Here is a 23,039-nt window from a genome sequence, read left to right on the forward strand (position 1 = left end):
TATATAATTTAGACAAAATTTCCTTTTTCAAAGTAAATTTCAACTTACGTAAAACAGATAAGTGACGTGAGGCAGAATTAGCGATATTTGAAATATATATATATATATTTGTGAGCCTTAATACTTTGATCACATAACTTACATAAAAACTTACATTTTGACAGGTTTTAGAATCGTGTCAGAATCGGTCAAAATATGGAGAACAAAATTAAACCGAGGCAACCATTCTGTTTGACATTGTACAATTCATGACGTGACGTCATTGTCTAAAATATGACGTCACAATCGATTTCTGCGCAGCCAATGAAAAACGCTCCGAGGTATATTGCACCAGTGATATTATAATTCACTGGCTTTTTACAAGTTGATCACGTGATAAACAGGAACATCGCAAACAGGAATATAATAAACTTAATCAGAGATATAAATGCAAGTCAAACTTTGTAGCCGATAAGTATACAGATAACATGTACTTTTTGTTATCAATAAAATAACTTTGTTTAATAAATATTACAGACTATAGACACGGTCTTAGATGTTGTAAGACATTCTTATATAATTATGTAAGATATACACTATTGATACATCTTATATACTTCATGATATATCTTATATACTTTGTAAAATATCTTATAAGCGCTGACACGTGATAAACAGTGCCTGATATCAGGGACATACATAGAGGGATTAAAGCGACTCCATTACTTTGGAGACTGACATAGCATGAACGTTTGTATTCTAACACACACTACTTCTCACAAGCAATGTAAATGTATTGAGCTAAGCTTACCAGCACACATTGGGTAAAATTGGATATTTTTATCAAAGGTCTGCTAAGTTGGGGTAAAATAAAGTTGTTGTTTTTTTCAAAATCGCTTGCATATTAAACTTGACCACAAGCAATGTAAATGTATTGAGCTAAGCTTACATAAACATATATATATATAGTTCAACTCTATATTTAATCCGTATTCCTTCATTCCATATAAATGTGTAGCTATTTCTCCTATGCATCTCTTCGGAGAAAGTGTGTAAAATCGTCCGAGGATATTCCGAGTAGCGCCGATACATGTGTAATCACAGGTGTATGTAAGGCGGTTGGCTTGGAGAACGTCACACAGGTAAAAAGACACACTGGTTCCTCCTAAAATCACATGGTATGTAGTCACGGTAGATATCAACGTTCTAATTAACTAAGCTGTTTAATCCTATTGTTTTACCTGATATGTGTTCGTGTCCCCTAACACACACGCCATACACAGGCAACGTCAGCGAACCAGAAAGACCTCTTTGATATAATCTAGCACTTGACCGTACTGCGTAAAATCAATACATGTACTCGCATACGGTAGTGTAGATGGTTGCTTTGTGAATTCTGTTTTACACTGATCAGTGTATTGTAATTTGAAAATCACGATTTAACATTTACGTTTGAAAGTTTCCAACGTGAACCACGAGGGAGTGTATTGTATTGATCGGTTTATATCGACTAATATCAAATAATTTGTACCTCCAGTAGCGGTGGCAATGCATATATACGTCTCTGATTAAATTTAGACAAGAACTGAATCGGATTGTCGGTCATTTCTGTTCAGACAAAATTGTCGTAACGTTTTGGAATATTCCTGTGCTTATATATATAATTTGTTCTATTTGTCCGAGATTCTGGACTCCGAAGGTTTTTTTTAAAGATCAATAACAAACGAGCTGCTACAGGTAGCTGTACGTGACCAGAGACATATGTACATATTGAATTGGTGTGCCGATTAATCTTAAGGTGATTTAGCCTATGCTATTATAGCTGGACTTTAAAACATTGGCGATACCCTTCAAATGAGGACTTTATGCACGGTTTTGTATGGGTTTTAAAAATGGAAAAGGTCAAATAAAATAACCACCGCTGAATTCGTGCAGGACGTGTAATGTCGAGTTCAGGGTGAATAATATGTTTTGTTACACAGCGTTAACATAGGACCAAGAAATGGGAAATGCTGTGTGTTTGTAGATCTGTGTACTAAACATTACACTTTACTTATTATAACCTGATATATCGGTCAATTACAACAGTATACCTGATGTATGCATGGTACAGTACATTATACTTATCAGGGATTCTGTGACAATTGGGCACACATTGTACATGTATGTTACATGTACAACAGATTCTTTAAAAGGGCGTGGGGGGATGATCAATTAAGTCAAATTTCTCTCCTTTTAAATAGTGACGGTGGACCAGAGTGTGTATATTTTTAGTCATGACGTGTCAAATGGTGATCCAGGGTTATTTGAGCTCAGAAAACCATGTCTATCTAGATCTGGCCTCACTGTGACTGGGAGGGGTAGCAGGTTATAGACTTTGCACAGTGGTTTGTTACAAATGATATGATATTTGAGATGGGTCACACATATATATCGTCCCTACACTCATCTCATATATCATTTCATTGGCATTCATTGGGAGAATGGGTTGGACTCCAGGGGTGATCATATACATGGTTAAAATTATGCCCCCATGTGCCTTTACTTTCAGAATTATTTTGTTCTTCAGTCTGTGAAATGAATGACCTCGATCCATTACCACAAGTTTCAAGTCCTGGGAACTTACTTTCAAGGAATTCAATTTTAATCTTGTAAAGACATGAAGTCATTAGATTTTGATCCACTGTCAGTCAAGGTCATGCGGGGGGGGGGGGGGTATCAATACATGTAAATGTTTAGATAAATTCTAAATACCCATACTTACAAATAGACTGCTAGCATATATCCAGGCAGAACTGTTAAGTTTGTTTAAATAGATGACTTTAATTTGACCCAATATTTCAAGGCCACATGGATTAAATGTTTTATATAATCTTTAAACTTTCCCTAAAAAAATAGCTAAGATATCTTACAGTAATGATATTGGTCCAGTAACGTGCTAGGATGAAGGGCTATAAAGTTGTTCTGCATTGAAAAAAATCCAATTACCAACTTTCAAGGTCACATGGATTTAATGTATTAAAGTACTTAAAACAAGACTTCTGAAAAACAAGAGTTCCATTGTTATGAATGCTTGTCTAGTAATGTGTTGGATGGAAGACCATCATATTTGTGCAAATGAATAAACCTGACCCACCTTCTAGGTGGCAAAGGCCATATATCTATATCAGCCTTTAGAACAGTTTCTATTGAATAAGTGGCTGACTGTCATGGTATTTGACCAGCAATATAATTAATGCATTTTAAGGTATCTGGTGGAAAAAAAGTAATACTAGAAAAATTCAACAGTACAGCTTTGTATTTTTAACACACAAATACACGAAGGGCACATGAGCTTATGCAGCCATGTTTCTGCCATTTCTTTGACAACTTCTTATAATGATTTCTCATTAACAGTATTGAACAAGTATAGCAAAAATTGGGCCAGGTTTTGTCCATGACAAGTTTCTACCTCCCTCAGTTCCCAACCAAAAGCAGCTGTTTAGGACCCTATTATGATAACTAAGCCAATTCATAAAATGTTGTTATAAAGTTCATCAAGAACAAGTCCAAACTTTCCTTTACATTATGCCCTAGATTTTTTAAATGGTTCAATTACAATCAGACTGACATATGTTGATGAATGAACCAAGGACTGACTTTAGCCTGGCCCCATTGCATGATCGTAGGAGGCGACTAAATTTGGGATCTTATCTTTTCTCTTCTTTCTGAACAACTTTCTTCTTCCTAATGTCTCCCTTGACAATGCCTCACTTTTGGCCTTTAGATGAGCATTCACGCCTGTGAGGAAGGCTTTGGGTTCTGTCCACTGGCCGAGACATACCAGAGTCTTTTAAAATGGTAGTTGCTACTCCTGCTTAGCGCTCAGCATATATGGAGTTGGCCGACTGGTCGCCTGTTGTCAGTGTAATGTGACCGGGTGGGGTGTCCTTCTGGGTGTCTTCTGAAGTACGCTTCAGTGAGATAGTACTATAAATCGGCAAAAGTTCCAGCCTATCACAAGGAGACTTAACACGAACATACCGCAGCCTCCCAAAACACACATACGCACTCACCACACGCATGCATGTCGCACGCACGGGAGGCCGTCCTTAAATGACCTTAGCTGTTAATAGGACGTTAAACAAAATAAACCAAACCAAACCACTTTAGCCTTGAAACACCAGAGATTTCCTCTAAACAATTGTGTATGTTGTAGCTTTTGCCGAGCATGAAGACATGACTGTAGTCATGCTACTAATGGGCCATCTTTGTTTCTATGGATTGGGTCCATGTGTATCTGTCATGGCATGTCATTAGATTTGATGGAACAGTTTGGATCCTCAACTTATAGCAACATACAAACCTGCACTTTGGTTTATCTTATTAGCCCACCGTCATCAGATGGTGGGCTATTCAAATTGCCTTGCGTCCGTCCGTCCATCCGTCCGTCCGTAAACAATTCTTATTATCGCTATTTCTGAGAAAGTACTGAAGGGATCCTTCTCAAATTTCATATGTAGGTTCCCCTTGGTGTCTAGTTATGCATATTGCATTTTGGGACCGATCGGAAAACAACATGGCCAACAGGCAGCCATCTTGGATTTTGACAATTGAAGTTTGTTATCGCTATTTCTGAGAAAGTACTGAAGGGATCCTTCTCAAATTTCATATTTAGGTTTCCTTTGGTGTCTAGTTATGCATATTGCATTTTAGGACCGATCGGAAAACAACATGGCCAACAGGCAGCCATCTTGGATTTTGACCATTGAAGTTAGTTATCGCTATTTCTGAGAAAGTACTGAAGGAATCTTTCTCAAATTTCATATGTAGGTTTCCCTTGGTGCCTAGTTATGCATATTGCATTTTGGGACCGATCGGAAAACAACATGGCCGACAGGCAGCCATCTTGGATTTTGACCATTGAAGTTTGTTATCACAATTTCTGAGAAAGTACTGAAGGGATCTTTCTCAAATTTCATATGTAGGTTTCCCTTGGTGCCTAGTTATGCATATTGCATTTTGGGACCGATCGGAAAACAACATGGCCGACAGGCAGCCATCTTGGATTTTGACAATTGAAGTTTGTTATCGCTATTTCTGAGAAAGTACTGAAGGGATCTTTCTCACATTTCATATGCAGGTTTCCCTTGGTGCCTAGTTATGCATATAGCATTTTGGGACCGATCGGAAAACAACATGGCCGACAGGCAGCCATCTTGGATTTTGATAATTGAAGTTTGTTATCGCTATTTCTAAGAAAGTACTGAAGGGATCCTTCTCAAATTTCACATTTAGGTTGCCCTTGGTCCCTAGTTATGCAAACCGCATTTTGAGACCGATCGGAAAACAACATGGCCGACAGGCAGCCATCTTGGATTTTGACAATTGAAGTTTGTTATCTCTATTTCTGAGAAAGTACTGAAGGGATCTTTCTCAAATTTCATATGTAGGTTCTCCTTGGTCTGTAGTTACGCATATTGCATTTTGGCACCGATTGGAAAACAACATGGCCGACAGGCAGCCATCTGGGATTTTGACAATTGAAGTTTGTTATGGCTATTTCTAAGAAAGTACTGAAGGGATCCTTCTCAAATTTCATATTTAGGTTACCCTTGGTACCTTGTTATACATATTGTATTTTGGGACCGATCAGAAAACAACATGGCCGACAGGCAGCCATCTTGGATTTTGTCAATTGAAGTTTGTTATCGATATTTCTCAGAAAGAACTGAAGGGATCTTTCTCAATTTTCATATGTAGGTTCTCCTTGGTCCGTCGTATTGCATTTTTGGACCAATCTGAAAACATTGTCGATAGACAACCATTATCGCTTAATCTCAAATTTCATATATAAGTTTCCCTTGTTTAAAAAGCACTGGAGGGATGTTTCTCAATTTATGCAGATTAATTAGTAAGAGGAAGGGAAAAAAAGAGAAAATATCAATCTGACATGGAACCTATGAAGATCATTCAATGATGGGCGCCAAGATCCCTCTGGGATCTCTTGTTTTGTTTAATGTCCTATCAATATCCAGGGTCATTGAAGGACATGCCAGGTTTTTGAGGTGGAGGAAAGCCAGAGTATCTGGGAAAAAAAACACTGGTCTACGGTCAGTACCAGGCAACTGCCCCACGTAAGTTTCAAACTCTTAACCCAGAGGTGGAGGGCTAGTGTTAAAGTGTCAGGACACCTTAACCACTCAGCCACCCTGGTCTCACAAACCTGCACAATGAGCATGAATCAAAGAGGTAGATACTCATGCCACTAAGATTAGCCCCAGGGTCTACTGCCATCTGTTTGGATGTGTCTCCATGATATGGAAACTCTTGTCACCCTGTAACTATAATAACTACTGCTAAACATAAAAAAAAAGATAAACACTTAGGAATGCTACAAGGATAGGAGCAAGGACTGGAGTCAGCTTAGTCTGAGTTTCCTCTGACCCTGACACCTGGGACACTGAAAAATAAATGTCTGGTGTACAATTCATGCAAGTCAGATCTGTCCTTGGGAGCTGGATATTGAAATGACGGGGATTCCCAATTTCCCACCCCTTATCAAATATTTATTTCTGAGGATAGAGAGTACAATGAAGTCAGGCTACTTATATTGTAGCCACTCAGGCCCTTCATTGTGAGACTTAGTACACCAGTCATAACGTAGAAATCATTGAGATCTCAACCTATTTATTTCTAAGGATAGAGAAGACAATGAAATCAAACTACTTTTATTGAAACAACTACCCTGGCCCTTCCTTGTCATGGAGATGATGGAGATCTCCACCCTATAATCATATGCAATTACTAAGCATGGAGAAAAGAATACACATATGATATGAAGATTGAGCGTTACAGACCCTATGGGCCTCTTATGTGTAAAGCTGAACTTAACAGGTTATACAACTGACTTGCAGACAGATCTCAAATGAGGGAAACTCAACCATGAGAGGGGACACTCTATTGATAAACATAGTTATCCGCTTATTTACAAATGTTTTTAAGGGTAATATTGGAATAGGCAGAGTTAGGGTTTGGCTCCTTTCTAGAACATGTTATCATTCGATAGACATTGAAATGTGCACTAGATGCATGTATTGATCGTTTGCATGAAAAACAAATGAACTAAAAGCATAATTTTTCCAAGAATTATTGTTTGTTTTGTAGCTCACTTGGTCCGATGGACCACTGAGTCTATGCCGTGGCGCATGGCCATGATCCGTCGTCCATCCATCAACTTTTCCTATAAAATGCTACTTGTCATGAACCACTTAATGGATTTTTACCACATTTTGTCTGAAGCATCCTTGGGTGAAAGGGAACCAATTTTGTATAGGGGCCTGAGGGACAGGTCCAATAGGGGAAATGTAGCAATTTCTTTAAAATCCTTCTGTAGGAATGACAGGATTTGATCTATATTTGGTTTAAAGCATCCTTGGTTGAAGGGGAATCAATTTTGTACGAAACTTGCGTTTTAATTTAATAAGTCAACTGATCAGAGGACATGGTCATGGTCAGGGTCCAATTTTGTATCTTTTTACTGGTGAACATTTTGTTAAAACATTATGAAGCAAAGTTTGCCAGAGTTAAACATAGAGTCAACTGACCACAGGTCAAGGTCACATGGTCAAAGGTCAAGGTCAAATTTTGTATCTTTTCACTGAGGTATATTTTGTTATGACCTTGTGAAGCAAAGTTTGTCAGAATTAAACAGTTTTATTTTCATGATATTATAAAGAATAGTTCTTTGAGATTAATGTCAAATGTCTCTTAGGTCAAAGACAGATTAATCTCTGACAATGACCCTGGATTAGTCCAAATTTCAAACATCAAACTGAACATCTGCAATCTGGACAGATGATTTCTATAATAGCAAAATATACTAACCTGTCAGTACTCTAAGAGTTCTGTAAATTTTCCTTGGAACCAGAACATTCAATTTGGTTTAAGGAAAAAGATGACAGAAACACATGGTAACTTAATAGTACTTTGTCATAATTATTGAAATATACAGGTGAGTGATGCAGGCCCCATGGGCCTCTTGTATAATATGGATTATGTTGAATAAGTTTTTGTTTCATGGACACAAAGCCATGTCCAATTGCATGGTCACCGTTTTTATATACCTTAGTATTAGTAACTTGTCGACATATTCTGTGTCATTTTTCTGGTTATTTCATTTCTTGATAGAAAGATTGAGTATGACACAAATTATCTCTGATGTTGTCTCAATAAAAGGCCAAGGTCATTGTTACTAATTATAGAAATCCTATTGTTGGTGTGTTAAACTGTGGCCTTATAATTAGGATGATGTTTTATAGAAAATGCCTGTAGGAGACATATTCAAATTTGAGTTGTCCTTTGAATCGGTTAAATATTTTTTTATTAGGTAAGCCAATTAATTTGTTTTTATAACTGTTTCAGGTACTTATACCCCAAATGGTTGAGGAGGTGGTTATATGACCAATCAAAATTCAACATGGCCCCAACAACATTAAGTCAGAGACCAGCACTCTTCATTAAAGGGATCGTACAAAACCCTAGCCATCTGTTCCGGAGTGTTATCATCCTCTGTTTATTCCTGATGCTACTTCTGATGTATCAGAAATCCATGTGTCCTAAACAGAAGCAGAACTACATATGTATAGAAGATCCAGAACTGCTGAAGCTGTCTGGTTTAGAGAAGGTAGAATTTCTACCGTTCAACGGTGCAACACCTCAAGATTGTCTGACTAAAGTTTCGCTACGTGAGTCACTTCTCAGCAGTGATGAACAGAGTCGTTCTGAACAATGTGTGAAGAACTATGAAAAAGACTTCAAGTCCGCTCATGAATTATTTTGGTATGGTGATAACCAGTATATACGCCATAAGCACCATAAATATCTGACCAATCAGAGCCTGATCTTGGATATTGGCGGCAATGTTGGGGAGGACGCAGAGTATTTGATTCAGCACTACAATCCGAAGAATTACGTGGTTCTGGAACCGCTGAAGCTTCTTTACAGAAACCTTGTGTCAAAGTTTAAACACAGACGTAATGTCATAACCTATAATGTCGGATTAAGTAAAAAGAATGAAGTATTTATGTTGAATATTGAAGGTCACGATGGCGATGCTACTTCACCTTTCTTGGGGAAGACTACCGATGGTACATGTTCTCTAAAAGTTGTCAACACGACGGCTTTTCTGACAAAGCTGGGAGTTGGTTGTTATGACGTCGATCTAGTGACTATTAATTGTGAGGGATGCGAGTACGATGTATTGGAATCGTTGCTCGCTACATCACTCATCAACCATTTTAAACATATCCAGTTTGCCACACATACAAAGCTACAATACTTGGTTGATCCTGTGAAAAGATACTGTAAGATTCAGGAACTTCTACAGAGAACTCACAGACTTAGTTATAGTTACAGATTTAACTGGGAGACTTGGACCAGGAGGGATATCACAGTATAAACTTAACAATTACCAGTAACTAGCCTTCCACTAATTGGTATACTGAATCAGTGGTAGATCCTCAAGATCTTGAGTTAAAGCTATAGACTTATTTTCATTGAAATTAAGATTGAACAACATTGCCACCATTTACATTGTAAGGATATAGGTGGGATTACAATGAAGTATATGTCCTGGATCTGCCACTAGAAGGCCTTTCATGAGCTTCCCATTTAATTTGAGAACAAGTATTGGAAACTTTTCATTTTTACAAGCCTTCAGCTAGCAAGAAGACCACATCTAGGCTTAGTTTCAACAAACTCATTTGAAATAAGAACAAAATATAATATGCTGGTTGTATCCCATTATCCCATAATCAACACCTTGTATTCGATTATTCCCTATGTAACTTTTTTATACCCCCTCTTACTAAATGGGCGTATAGTTATCAGTATACCCCCACCCCACCCCCCATGTACAGAGGGGGTATATATAATTCTTATAATTATAGCCCCATGTACTGAAAGGGTATATAGTTATCATAATCATACACCCATGTAATAAAGGGGTATATAGTTATCATAATCATGCACCCATGTAATAAAGGGGTATATAGTTATCATAATCATGCACCCATGTGATAAAGGGGTATATAGTTATTATAATTATGCACCCATGTAATAAAGGGGTATATAGTTATCATAATCATACACCCATGTAATAAAGGGGTATATGGTTATCATTATAATTATACCCCCACTTACAGAGGGGTGTAGTTATCATTATATCTCATCCTTGTACTAAAGAGAGTACCTAGTTATCATCAATACCATGGCATACTCTTCTACAGTTTAAAATTAGTATATTTTAGTGGTCATAGGCCAAATGTCAAAGGTTATACTTGACCCCTTGTTTGAGGGAGTGGGTAGGTGTGAACCCCCACTCAATTGATGAAATTCTATAAGTATATATCTCTTATCTGGGATAATCATTGTGTTTAAATTTTTGCATATACATGTTTAACTCCCCTGGTGGTAGTTTATTGTAATATGTGTTATCATCATTCTATGTTGGTTATTTACAGTTTACACTCTATTTATTTATTCTTGTTTAGTACTTTACTCTAATAACACTATTTGTGTATCCAATGATTTATACTAGAGCTTTGTTATTTGGCAGCAGATTATGTACTAGTCTTTCTTGCTGGTCTCACAGAAAATTGGTAATCCCAGCATTTTTAACTGTTATATCACAGATTATAGTCTACAAAGTCATATGTCAAAATGGGAATCTATTTTGATCGGTACAATATACTTTTCATTTACACATCTCCAGCTTTGTTGAAGTACGACTTCCTAGTTTTGTACAAGAATTAATCAATTCAATGCCTATGCTAAACAGTGCTTGTAAAATTTCAGCATACAGCTGTTTCCTTTTTCTAGGACTCGTCATTAATGTTTGTTACCAGTATTTGTTGTTTATTTTTAAACAAATTGTGCCTTACAGTGTATAGACGAGTTCCTGCTTTACCTCGTGCTTTATAGGGTAGAGTTTGTTTGTACGCATGTACTAATATAAATCACTTAGAGATTTCACGAAACACTTTATTTCGCGAAGTTACCTCTTCAGAAATATTCGTGAATACATGGTTTCGCGAATGCTGATCTAGATATAACTTTAAATTCGTGAACAATGAGTCTGAAGAGTGCTGGACTCAGACTCCTACAGTGTTACTGATAGTTTGGCCGCCATCCAGGTGTTATTTTAGTACTCGGACCCCTACAGCTTTACTGATAGTTTGGCCGCCATCCAGGTGTTATTTTAGTACTCGGACCCCTACAGCATTATTGATAGTTTGGCCCGCCATCCAGGTGTTATTTTAGTACTCGGACCCCTACAGCTTTACTGATAGTTTGGCCGCCATCCAGGTGTTATTTTAGAACTAATAATCGCAAAGGATTTGAATTCGTGATTGACTCTCCTATTAACACGAAAATGAATCCTGCGCGGAATAAAGTGATTTACAGTTATAGAGTCTTAACTACCCATGCAAGGCTTTATTTATGGTGTAAAAGTGAAGGTTGTGTGGCCCTGTCCCCGATAGTTACATGTATACATAATTACGGACATTTTGTGACCTATTGTTATAAACACTACCTCCCCTGGGGACTGAGAGGCTATGTAAGGAGAATATTTGTGTGGTGGGTACATCATTGTTGATTAAGTTAATTAAAACCCTCCATCCGTGGGACAAGAATATTAAATGTTATGTTTGTAACTTCAGTAATGACATATTCCAATGACTATTATACTAATGATGTACATGATTACTTCAACAGTCACATGAGGACTTGGAAACGAAAATCGCCTTTATTGGTCATTAACGTTTACAAGGTCAAAACTCGACATAGATATGGGAACAAAGTCCCAAATACCTGGTCGTTCTACTTGCCATTTTTTTCCTTTTTTTTTTTAATTCACCACTCCTGGCCCGAGTTTCAGCAACATTCCTTTACTTAAAGAATTACCCTAACTTAAAATCTGCCAGAATCACCCTTACCTAAAATCTCCCAGAATTACCCTAGCTTAAAATCCCCCAGAATTACCCTAACATTAAAATCTCCCAGAATTACCCTAATTTAAAATCTCCCAGAATCACCCTTACCTAAAATCTCCCAGAATTACCCTAGCTTAAAATATCCCAGAATTACCCTAACCTAAAATCTCCCAGAATTACCCTAATTTAAAATTCCCCAGGAATACCCTAACTTAAAATCTCCCAGAATTACCCTAACTTAAGATCTTCCAGGAATACCCTAACTTAAAATCTCCCAGGAATACCCTAACTTGAAATCTCCCAGGAATACCCTAACTTAAAATCTTCCAGAATTACCCTAACTTAAAATCTCCCAGGAATACCCTAACTTAAAATCTCCCAGGAATACCCTAACTAAAAATCTCCCAGGAATACCCTAACTTAAAATCTCCCAGGAATACCCTAACTTAAAATCTACCAGGAATACCCTAACTTAAAATCTCCCAGGAATACTCTAACTTAAAATCTCCCAGGAATACCCGAACTTAAAATCTCCCAATGTGTTATTGGGTTTGAGAATTATATAATACTTTCATATGGAAAATTTTAAGTTGAGGAATATTGACGAAAGTCGGGCCTAGAATATGTTTATACGTTCTGTTATAAATGGAGTTCCTAACAATTAACTGCAAAAGTCCGGGACATACATAGACGTATATACGTCCCTGCTAAAGTAAATGCTTAGATTTACATACATGTTAACTTACAATGATCGGAAATATTTTTAATTGGGACAAATTTGTACAGAAAAAAAATGTGCGATGTTAGTGACGATTCCTGATGGTGCAGCTATGACGACGAAAAATATATATGATGTGTACTTGTAATTACTGTTCTAGCTACAACTAGTTCGGGATAGGTCACCAGTATCTCTCTATATCCTAAACACCAGCGGATGATAGGTCAACAGTATCTCTCTATATCCTAAACACCAGCGGATGATAGGTCAACAGTATCTCTCTATATCCTAAACACCAGCGGATGATAGGTCAACAGTATCTCTCTATATCCTAAACACCAGCGGATGATAGGTCAACAGTATCTCTCTATATCCTAAACACCAGCGGATGATAGGTCACCAGTATCTCTCTATATCCTAAACACCAGCGGATGATAGGTCAACAGTATCTCTCTATATCCTAAACACCAGCGGATGATAGGTCAACAGTATCTCTCTATATCCTAAACACCAGCGGATGATAGGTCACCAGTATCTCTCTATATCCTAAACACCAGCGGATGATAGGTCACCAGTATCTCTCTATATCCTAAACACCAGCGGATGATAGGTCACCAGTATCTCTCTATATCCTAAACACCAGCGGATGATAGGTCAACAGTATCTCTCTATATCCTAAACACCAGCGGATGATAGGTCACCAGTATCTCTCTATATCCTAAACACCAGCGGATGATAGGTCACCAGTATCTCTCTATATCCTAAACACCAGCGGATGATAGGTCAACAGTATCTCTCTATATCCTAAACACCAGCGGATGATAGGTCACCAGTATCTCTCTATATCCTAAACACCAGCGGATGATAGGTCAACAGTATCTCTCTATATCCTAAACACCAGCGGAGGACTTAGGAACTCCACTATTTTATTGTTTTATTTAGGCAGTATTTTATCTTTACAAGAGCATAATATATCATAAGCTACTTCTATACGATATGATTTGTAGTCATAACAACAGTCATTTTATTTATATTTATCCAATGACGCCTCGGTTTTTCTTTGATCTTTTGTTGGCGATATATTGCATACTATGTGATATTTCAAATATCACATATGTGATATCTGAAATATCACATAGCATTTCTGATTGGTCCATGCCTCAGTCTTGAGGCAGGGCCAATTTCAAATGTAGGCGTGACAAATGAACAAAGACAGGAAATGCATTTCAAACAAAATTTAATGAAATACGAGTGCCGTTTAGAAATTTTCCGTCTTCTTTCTTCACCTTGTATGCACGTACAGCCCTGCTGCGATGTACCGTTCTGTCCATAATGAGTTGTTCATCAAAACCTGACCAAACAGAATATAAAACCCTGTTCATATTTTATTAAGTAAAATCTATTTTAACAGGTCAGTAAAAAAAGGATACATTACATGATTACATATAAAATTTCAGTCATTTAAAAAAAATGGTTATACAGATTACGCTAAATGTAACAATATACTTTCGTTGCACAAAAATCCTATCATAAACAAAATAGTGATGAAAATGATAACAAGACGAGTGGATAAAAATACCGATTAACCGATTTATTGATTTCTTTATGAACAATTTCACGGATTTTGAAAGGATTTTGTGACATTGTGAACGTCGAAATTTACGAAAAATATTTCATTTCACAATTTGTTCAAACGATATGATTTTACACTTACCTGCTTGGTAAAGGGAAGTAGCGCAGGTCCTCTTTCCGGAATGGTTTATGTAATTTCCCTCGAATCCTGCAGCCTTTCACATGTTTTTCACATTACCATTCAGTTCATTTACAACAATTGGCTGAGTTAATTCCTTGGTATCAACTATTCCAATGTCAGTAGCTACCGTGTCACTATCTTCAAGTTCATACTCATACTTATCTACGGCCTGTGATAATGTTATATCGTCGAGGTCAGTGAACACATCGACATCAGTGATCAGTACCTGATCCGTCATGGTTGACAGTCTCACTAGAAATGAATGGGCTACTGTGACAGAAAACAAAACGTGTCAGAAATTGGCGGGAAACATATCACAGTGACAGGTTCTGATCAATTTTATAGCTCCACCCCTAGGCACGTGGGTGACAAAACCTCGACTGTCATTGGATAAAACAGATACAAAATGGGTACTCGTGACGTATCGCATATATCACACTCGTGCTACGCACTCGTGTGATATATCCGATACATCACTCGTACCCATTATGTATCTATTACATAATTATGTATTTCAGTACTGTTTATATACGATTTATACTTTGTATCTTTATTGTAATTGTTTGAACTGAATGAATTTGTACCCTACTTTTCTTCCAAAATAGTGGAAACATTGGAACAAGGGAAGAAATTGTGATGAATTGAAATCCCTATGTATATTTTTTGTGCACTTCACTATACCCACGGGGACTTTGCAATGGTTTCCTATGCATGATCCATATATGTATATATAGATAATATTTAATGCTTGGTCCCTGTGGTAATTTATCACTTGGTTTGTCAAATATCAATGTCTGCATTAGAAGTACAATGTATGTCTTAGGACTGTAAACGATTTATTGTCCAATCTCTGGACATATTTTCCATTTTCTATGACCTTTGTGAAAAGAAAATATCTGGGAGTTTCAGGAAATTCATATGAAATTAAATCTATATACCAGGTATATATATATATTGTGTGATTCTGTTTATTACACAACAGATATAGTATTACCACCGATGAAATTCTATTTTCACTTCATATTTCTTTCTTATCAGAACAAATAACTCAATCAAAGCTGTGTTATCACACCGTTATCATGGCAGTCAAAACTGCGGCTTTGTTTGAAATTTCTCTATGTATATAATTTCTCTATATATATAATTCATCACTGTCTTTATATTCATTTTCATATGTGTATTGTATTTGTTGTTTGAAATGAGTGTACCGTTCAATAAAAGCAGGTAAACCTTTCTTCAAAACATGTCTCAACTGATTTTTACTGCATAGCTTGCTCCCTTGGAACCGTAGTGCTGTGTTTGGCGCTTCAGATTCAGATTCTCCATTTCCTTAAGTTTTACAACTTATCACAATTAACCATTCATACCCACTTAGCTTTCTCACTTAAGATTTAATTAAAATCAAACGTAATTACTGAGGGTCATCGATGGTTCAAAATAATTAAGTTTGGTTTCCGTCAGGTTTCATTCTCGGACACACTCATTATTCTGCTGGAGATTAAACGAGCTCAGATACTAACCCCCTACAAAAGTTCCCGTTTGTTAGGTGAAGCATACTGTAAATTCATTTATTTGAAAATAATTTCCATTGAATTCATTAAAAATATATTCCACATCTGAGATGAGTTCGAAAATGGGAATTATTTGACAGTATCTTACAGAGTTATTGCCCTTTGTAATAATACATGTATAATTATTATTGGACCTTGTGAACACGATAACTGTAGTAGATATAAACCAATTTTGAAGAAACTTTGTATCTAGATATATATTGACATGCTCTTGGACGAGTTCGAAATTGGAAATTATTCGATAGTAATTAACAGAGTTATTGCCCTTTGTAATAATATTATTATTGAACCTTGTGAACTAGATAACTATGATAAATTCTATCAACCAAGTTTGACGAAACTTTATCTGTAGCCATATATTGACAAGACCTCAGACGAGTTGGAAAATGGAAAATATGTGACAGTGACTTACAGAATTATTGCCCTTTGTGATAATATTATTCTTGGACCTTGTGAAGACGAAAAATGCAGGTAGAAGGTCGGAGGAAAGGGGGCCTAATAGGAGTAATATATAAAAAAAAAAAATGACAGGATTTAATCCACACGTAGTTTGAACCGTTGTTGGGAGAGGCAGTTCAAAAGTAGGAAAATATTTGAAATATATCTTAAATTAGAATATTTTGCCATAATAACTGAAATATCCAGGTGAGCAATGCTTGTTTTTATATATTAGTATCGACTAATATGTTTTAATACATTATTTGCAACACTTTGATAAAAAAGGGTATTGATTGATTGAAACTGGTAAAGGTCCAGGTATGAATCTCGAGAAGAAAACATCATTTATGTGGTAGCATGGACTTTGTTATGATAGATAAATCAAATGAAAGTAGTTTGAAAAAGTTTAATATAAAAACACATCATTTAAAATCAATACAATTTTAATGCTTGGGATTCAATTCTACAGGTGTTTCTCAATATCATGCACCTTTATCTGTACAATATAACATAATAACCAACAACCGGGCATCCCGATTCTCTTTTGTAATCTTCAGATAAACGACAAACATGTACAGTCGGGAGCAAATAGGGACAACTCACACAAAAATAAACTTTTTACCGGTTTACAACATAATGATAGTACCAGGAATGAGAATTTTAATCAATATGTTTATACATTGTACATTTTCCCTAAGTTTCTATGGTGACCAGAGATATCTTCAAAGAGAGGCAAACTGCATGGTTGTGAACTATACCAGATCGTGTTTTGTTAAACACACGACTAAGGTCCAGTAATATTTGATTTACTCACGGACATGTGTTAAGTTTGGTTACATAATCCTCCTACTGACTATTGGTGTACCCCTCTCTCCGCCGATTCTTTTTTATACACGGCTGATTATTATAAAGATATCAGAACATATCATAAAGGCATTCCAAAGTTCTTTGACATCTCGTATAGACATGCGTTGATAGACATGCGTTGATGTGTTAGACATGTGTTGATGTGTAAGACATGTGTTGATGTGTTAGACATGTGTTGATGTGTTAGACATGTGTTGATGTGTTAGACATGTGTTGATGTATTAGACATGTGTTGATGTATTAGACATGTGTTGATGTATTAGACATGTGTTGATGTGTTAGACATGTGTTGATGTGTTAGACATGTGTTGATGAGTTAGACATGCGTTGATGTGTTGATGTGTTAGACATGCGTTGATGTGTTGATGTATTAGACAGGTGTTGATGTGTTAGACATGTGTTGATGTGTTAGACAGGTGTTGATGTGTTAGACATGTGTTGATGTGTTAGACATGTGTTGATGTGGTAGAGATGTGTTGATGTATTAGACATGTGTTGATGTGTTAGACATGTGTTGATGTGGTAGACATGTGTTGATGTGTTAGACATGTGTTGATGTGTTAGACATGTGTTGATGTGTTAGACATGTGTTGATGTATTAGACATGTGTTGATGTGTTAGACATGTGTTGATGTGTTAGACATGTGTTGATGTATTAGACATGTGTTGATGTGTTAGACATGTGTTGATGTGGTAGAGATGTGTTGATGTGGTAGAGATGTGTTGATGTGTTAGACATGTGTTGATGTGGTAGACATGTGTTAGACATGTGTTGATATGTTAGACATGTGTTGATGTGTTGATGTATTAGACATGTATTGATGTGTTAGACATGTGTTGATGTGGTAGACATGTGTTGATGTGTTAGACATGTGTTGATGTGTTAGACATGTGTTGATGAGTTAGACATGTGTTGATGTGTTAGACATGTGTTGATGTGTTAGACATGCGTTGATGTGTTGATGTGTTAGACATGTGTTGATGTGTTAGACATGTGTTGATGTGGTAGACATGTGTTGATATGTTAGACATGTGTTGATGTGTTGATGTGTTAGACATGTGTTGATGTGTTAGACATGTGTTGATGTGTTAGACATGTGTTGATGTGTTAGACATGTGTTGATGTATTAGACATGTGTTGATGTGTTAGACATGTGTTGATGTGTTAGACATGTGTTGATGTGTTAGACATGTGTTGATGTATTAGACATGTGTTGATGTGTTAGACATGTGTTGATGTGTTAGACATGTGTTGATGTATTAGACATGTGTTGATGTGTTAGACATGTGTTGATGTGGTAGACATGAGTTGATATGTTAGACATGTGTTGATGTGTTAGACATGTGTTGATGTGTTAGACATGTGTTGATGTGGTAGACATGTGTTGATGTGTTAGAAATGTGTTGATGTATTAGACATGTGTTGATGTGTTAGACATGTGTTGATGTGGTAGACATGTGTTGATATGTTAGACATGTGTTGATGTGGTAGACATGTGTTGATGTATAAGACATGTGTTGATGTGTTAGACATGTGTTGATGTGTTAGACATGTGTTGATGTGTTAGACATGTGTTGACGTGGTAGACATGTGTTGATATGTTAGACATGTGTTGATTTGGTAGACATGTGTTGATGTATAAGACATGTGTTGATGTGTTAGACATGTGTTGATGAGTTAGACATGTGTTGATGTGTTAGACATGTGTTGATGTGTTAGACATGTGTTGATGTGATAGACATGTGTTGATGTGTTAGACATGTGTTGATTTGGTAGACATGTGTTGATGTATAAGACATGTGTTGATGTGGTAGACATGTGTTAGACATGTGTTGATATGTTAGACATGTGTTGATGTGTTGATGTATTAGACATGTGTTGATGTGTTAGACATGTGTTGATGTGGTAGACATGTGTTGATGTGTTAGACATGTGTTGATGTGGTAGACATGTGTTGATGTATAAGACATGTGTTGATATGTTAGACATGTGTTGATGTGGTAGACATGTGTTGATATGTTAGACATGTGTTGATGTGGTAGACATGTGTTGATGTGTTAGACATGTGTTGATGTAATAGACATGTGTTGATGTGTTAGACATGTGTTGATGTGTTAGACATGTGTTGATGTGTTAGACATGTGTTGATGTGTTAGACATGTGTTGATGTGTTAGACATGTGTTGATAAGTTAGACAGGTGTTGATGTGTTAGACATGTGTTAGACATGTGTTGATGTGTTAGACATGTGTTGATGTGTTAGACATGTGTTGATGTGTTAGACATGTGTTGATGTGGTAGAGATGTGTTGATGTGGTAGAGATGTGTTGATGTGTTAGACATGTGTTGATGTGGTAGACATGTGTTAGACATGTGTTGATATGTTAGACATGTGTTGATGTGTTGATGTATTAGACATGTGTTGATGTGTTAGACATGTGTTGATGTGGTAGACATGTGTTGATGTGTTAGACATGTGTTGATGTGGTAGACATGTGTTGATGTGTTAGACATGTGTTGATGTGTTAGACATGTGTTGATGAGTTAGACATGTGTTGATGTGTTAGACATGTGTTGATGTGTTAGACATGTGTTGATGTGTTAGACATGCGTTGATGTGTTGATGTGTTAGACATGTGTTGATGTGTTAGACATGTGTTGATGTGGTAGACATGTGTTGATATGTTAGACATGTGTTGATGTGTTGATGTGTTAGACATGTGTTGATGTGTTAGACATGTGTTGATGTGTTAGACATGTGTTGATGTGTTAGACATGTGTTGATGTATTAGACATGTGTTGGTGTGTTAGACATGTGTTGATGTGTTAGACATGTGTTGATGTGTTAGACATGTGTTGATGTATTAGACATGTGTTGATGTGTTAGACATGTGTTGATGTGTTAGACATGTGTTGATGTATTAGACATGTGTTGATGTGTTAGACATGTGTTGATGTGGTAGACATGAGTTGATATGTTAGACATGTGTTGATGTGTTAGACATGTGTTGATGTGTTAGACATGTGTTGATGTGGTAGACATGTGTTGATGTGTTAGAAATGTGTTGATGTATTAGACATGTGTTGATGTGTTAGACATGTGTTGATGTGGTAGACATGTGTTGATATGTTAGACATGTGTTGATGTGGTAGACATGTGTTGATGTATAAGACATGTGTTGATGTGTTAGACATGTGTTGATGTGTTAGACATGTGTTGATGTGTTAGACATGTGTTGATGTGGTAGACATGTGTTGATATGTTAGACATGTGTTGATTTGGTAGACATGTGTTGATGTATAAGACATGTGTTGATGTGTTAGACATGTGTTGATGTGTTAGACATGTGTTGATGTGTTAGACATGTGTTGATGTGTTAGACATGTGTTGATGTATTAGACATGTGTTGATGTGTTAGACATGTGTTGATGTGGTAGACATGTGTTGATATGTTAGACATGTGTTGATGTGGTAGACATGTGTTGATATGTTAGACATGTGTTGATGTGGTAGACATGTGTTGATGTGTTAGACATGTGTTGATGTGTTAGACATGTGTTGATGTGTTAGACATGTGTTGATGTGTTAGACATGTGTTGATGTGTTAGACATGTGTTGATAAGTTAGACAGGTGTTGATGTGTTAGACATGTGTTAGACATGTGTTGATGTGTTAGACATGTGTTGATGTGTTAGACGTGTTGATGTGTTAGACATGTGTTGATGAGTTTGACATGTGTTGATGAGTTAGACATGTGTTGATGTGTTAGACATGTGTTGATGTGTTAGACATGTGTTGATGTGTTAGACATGTGTTGATATGTTAGACATGTGTTGATATGTTAGACATGTGTTGATGTGGTAGACATGTGTTGATGTGTTAGACATGTGTTGATGTAATAGACATGTGTTAATGTGTTAGACATGTGTTGATGTGGTAGACATGTGTTGATGTGTTAGACATGTGTTGATGAGTTAGACATGTGTTGATGAGTTAGACAGGTGTTGATGTGTTAGACGTGTGTTGATATGTTAGACATGTGTTGATGAGTTAGACAGGTGTTGATGTATTAGACATGTGTTGATGTATTAGACATGTGTTGATATGTTAGACATGTGTTAGACATGTGTTGATGAGTTAGACATGTGTTGATGTGTTAGACATGTGTTGATGTGTTAGACATGTGTTGATGGGTTAGACATGTGTTGATGAGTTAGACAGGTGTTGATGTGTTAGACAGGTGTTGATGTGTTAGACATGTGTTGATGTATAAGACATGTGTTGATGTGTTAGACATGTGTTGATGTGGTAGACATGTGTTGATGTGGTAGACATGTGTTGATGTGGTAGACATGTGTTGATATGTTAGACATGTGTTCATGTGTTAGACATGTGTTCATGTGTTAGACATGTGTTGATGTGGTAGACATGTGTTCATGTGTTAGACATGTGTTCATGTGTTAGACATGTGTTGATGTAATAGACATGTATTGATATGTTAGACATGTGTTGATGTGGTAGACATGTGTTGATGTGTTAGACATGTGTTGATATGTTAGACATGTGTGAATGTGTTAGACATGCGTTGATGTGGTAGACATGTGTTGATGTAATAGACATGTGTTGATGTGTTAGACATGTGTTGATGTGTTAGACAGGTGTTGATGTGTTAGACATGTGTTGATGTGTTAGACAGGTGTTGATGTGTTAGACATGTGTTGATGTGTTAGACATGTGTTGATGTGTTAGACATGTGTTGATGTGTTAGACATGTGTTGATGTAGTAGACATGTGTTGATGTGTTAGACATGTGTTGATGTGTTAGACATGTGTTGCTGTATTAGACATGTGTTGATGTAATAGACATGTGTTGCTGTATTAGACATGTGTTGATATGTTAGACATGTGTTGATGTGTTAGACATGTGTTGATGTGTTAGACATGTGTTGATGTATTAGACATGTGTTGATGTAATAGACATGTGTTGCTGTATTAGACATGTGTTGATGTGTTAGACATGTGTTGATGTATTAGACATGTGTTGATGTGTTAGACATGTGTTGATGTATTAGACATGTGTTGATGTAGTAGACATGTGTTGATGTGTTAGACATGTGTTGATGTATTAGACATGTGTTGATGTGTTAGACATGTGTTGATGTGTTAGACATGTGTTGCTGTATTAGACATGTGTTGATATGTTAGACATGTGTTGATGTGTTAGACATGTGTTGATGTGTTAGACATGTGTTGATGTATTAGACATGTGTTGATGTAATAGACATGTGTTGCTGTATTAGACATGTGTTGATGTGTTAGACATGTGTTGATGTATTAGACATGTGTTGATGTGTTAGACATGTGTTGATGTATTAGACATGTGTTGATGTAGTAGACATGTGTTGATGTGTTAGACATGTGTTGATGTATTAGACATGTGTTGATGTGTTAGACATGTGTTGATATGTTAGACATGTGTTGATATGTTAGACATGTGTTGATGTGTTAGACATGTGTTGATGTGTTAGACATGTGTTGATGTGGTAGACATGTGTTGATGTGGTAGACATGTGTTGATGTGGTAGACATGTGTTGATGTGGTTGACATGTGTTGATGTGTTAGACATGTGTTGGTGTGTTAGACATGTGTTGATGAGTTAGACACGTGTTGATGTATTAGATATGTGTTGATGTGTTAGACATGTGTTGATGTGTTAGACATGTGTTGATGTGTTAG

General features: G+C 36.6%; 1 protein-coding gene and 1 long non-coding RNA gene across 4 annotated transcripts; one reads left to right on the forward strand and one right to left on the reverse strand.

The window, feature by feature from the left end:
• The first annotated feature begins 964 nt into the window (after positions 1-964).
• LOC117342161 lies at positions 965-12,245 on the forward strand. 3 transcript variants are annotated; one of them, XR_004535751.1, is made up of 3 exons: positions 965-1,157; positions 8,383-11,210; positions 11,326-12,245. XR_004535751.1 is itself a non-coding variant. In XM_033904173.1 (2 exons), the coding sequence occupies exon 2, from the start codon at positions 8,438-8,440 to the stop codon at positions 9,416-9,418; it is 981 nt and encodes a 326-aa protein (XP_033760064.1). In that variant the 5' UTR covers positions 965-1,157; positions 8,383-8,437; the 3' UTR covers positions 9,419-12,245. The 3 variants fall into 3 exon arrangements, 2 of the variants coding, with proteins under 2 accessions (XP_033760064.1, XP_033760066.1); XM_033904173.1 differs by having other exon boundaries at positions 8,383-12,245; XM_033904175.1 differs by having other exon boundaries at positions 965-1,121; positions 8,383-12,245.
• A 1,647-nt stretch (positions 12,246-13,892) lies between these two features.
• On the reverse strand, positions 13,893-15,683 carry LOC117342162. The gene is made up of 2 exons (XR_004535752.1): positions 14,387-15,683; positions 13,893-14,023 (listed from the first exon to the last, which is right to left on the reverse strand). It is a non-coding gene; the product is annotated as an uncharacterized LOC117342162 (long non-coding RNA).
• Positions 15,684-23,039: the final 7,356 nt, after the last annotated feature.

Source organism: Pecten maximus, chromosome 14, assembly GCF_902652985.1.
Source record: "Pecten maximus chromosome 14, xPecMax1.1, whole genome shotgun sequence".
NCBI lineage: Eukaryota > Metazoa > Mollusca > Bivalvia > Pectinida > Pectinidae > Pecten > Pecten maximus.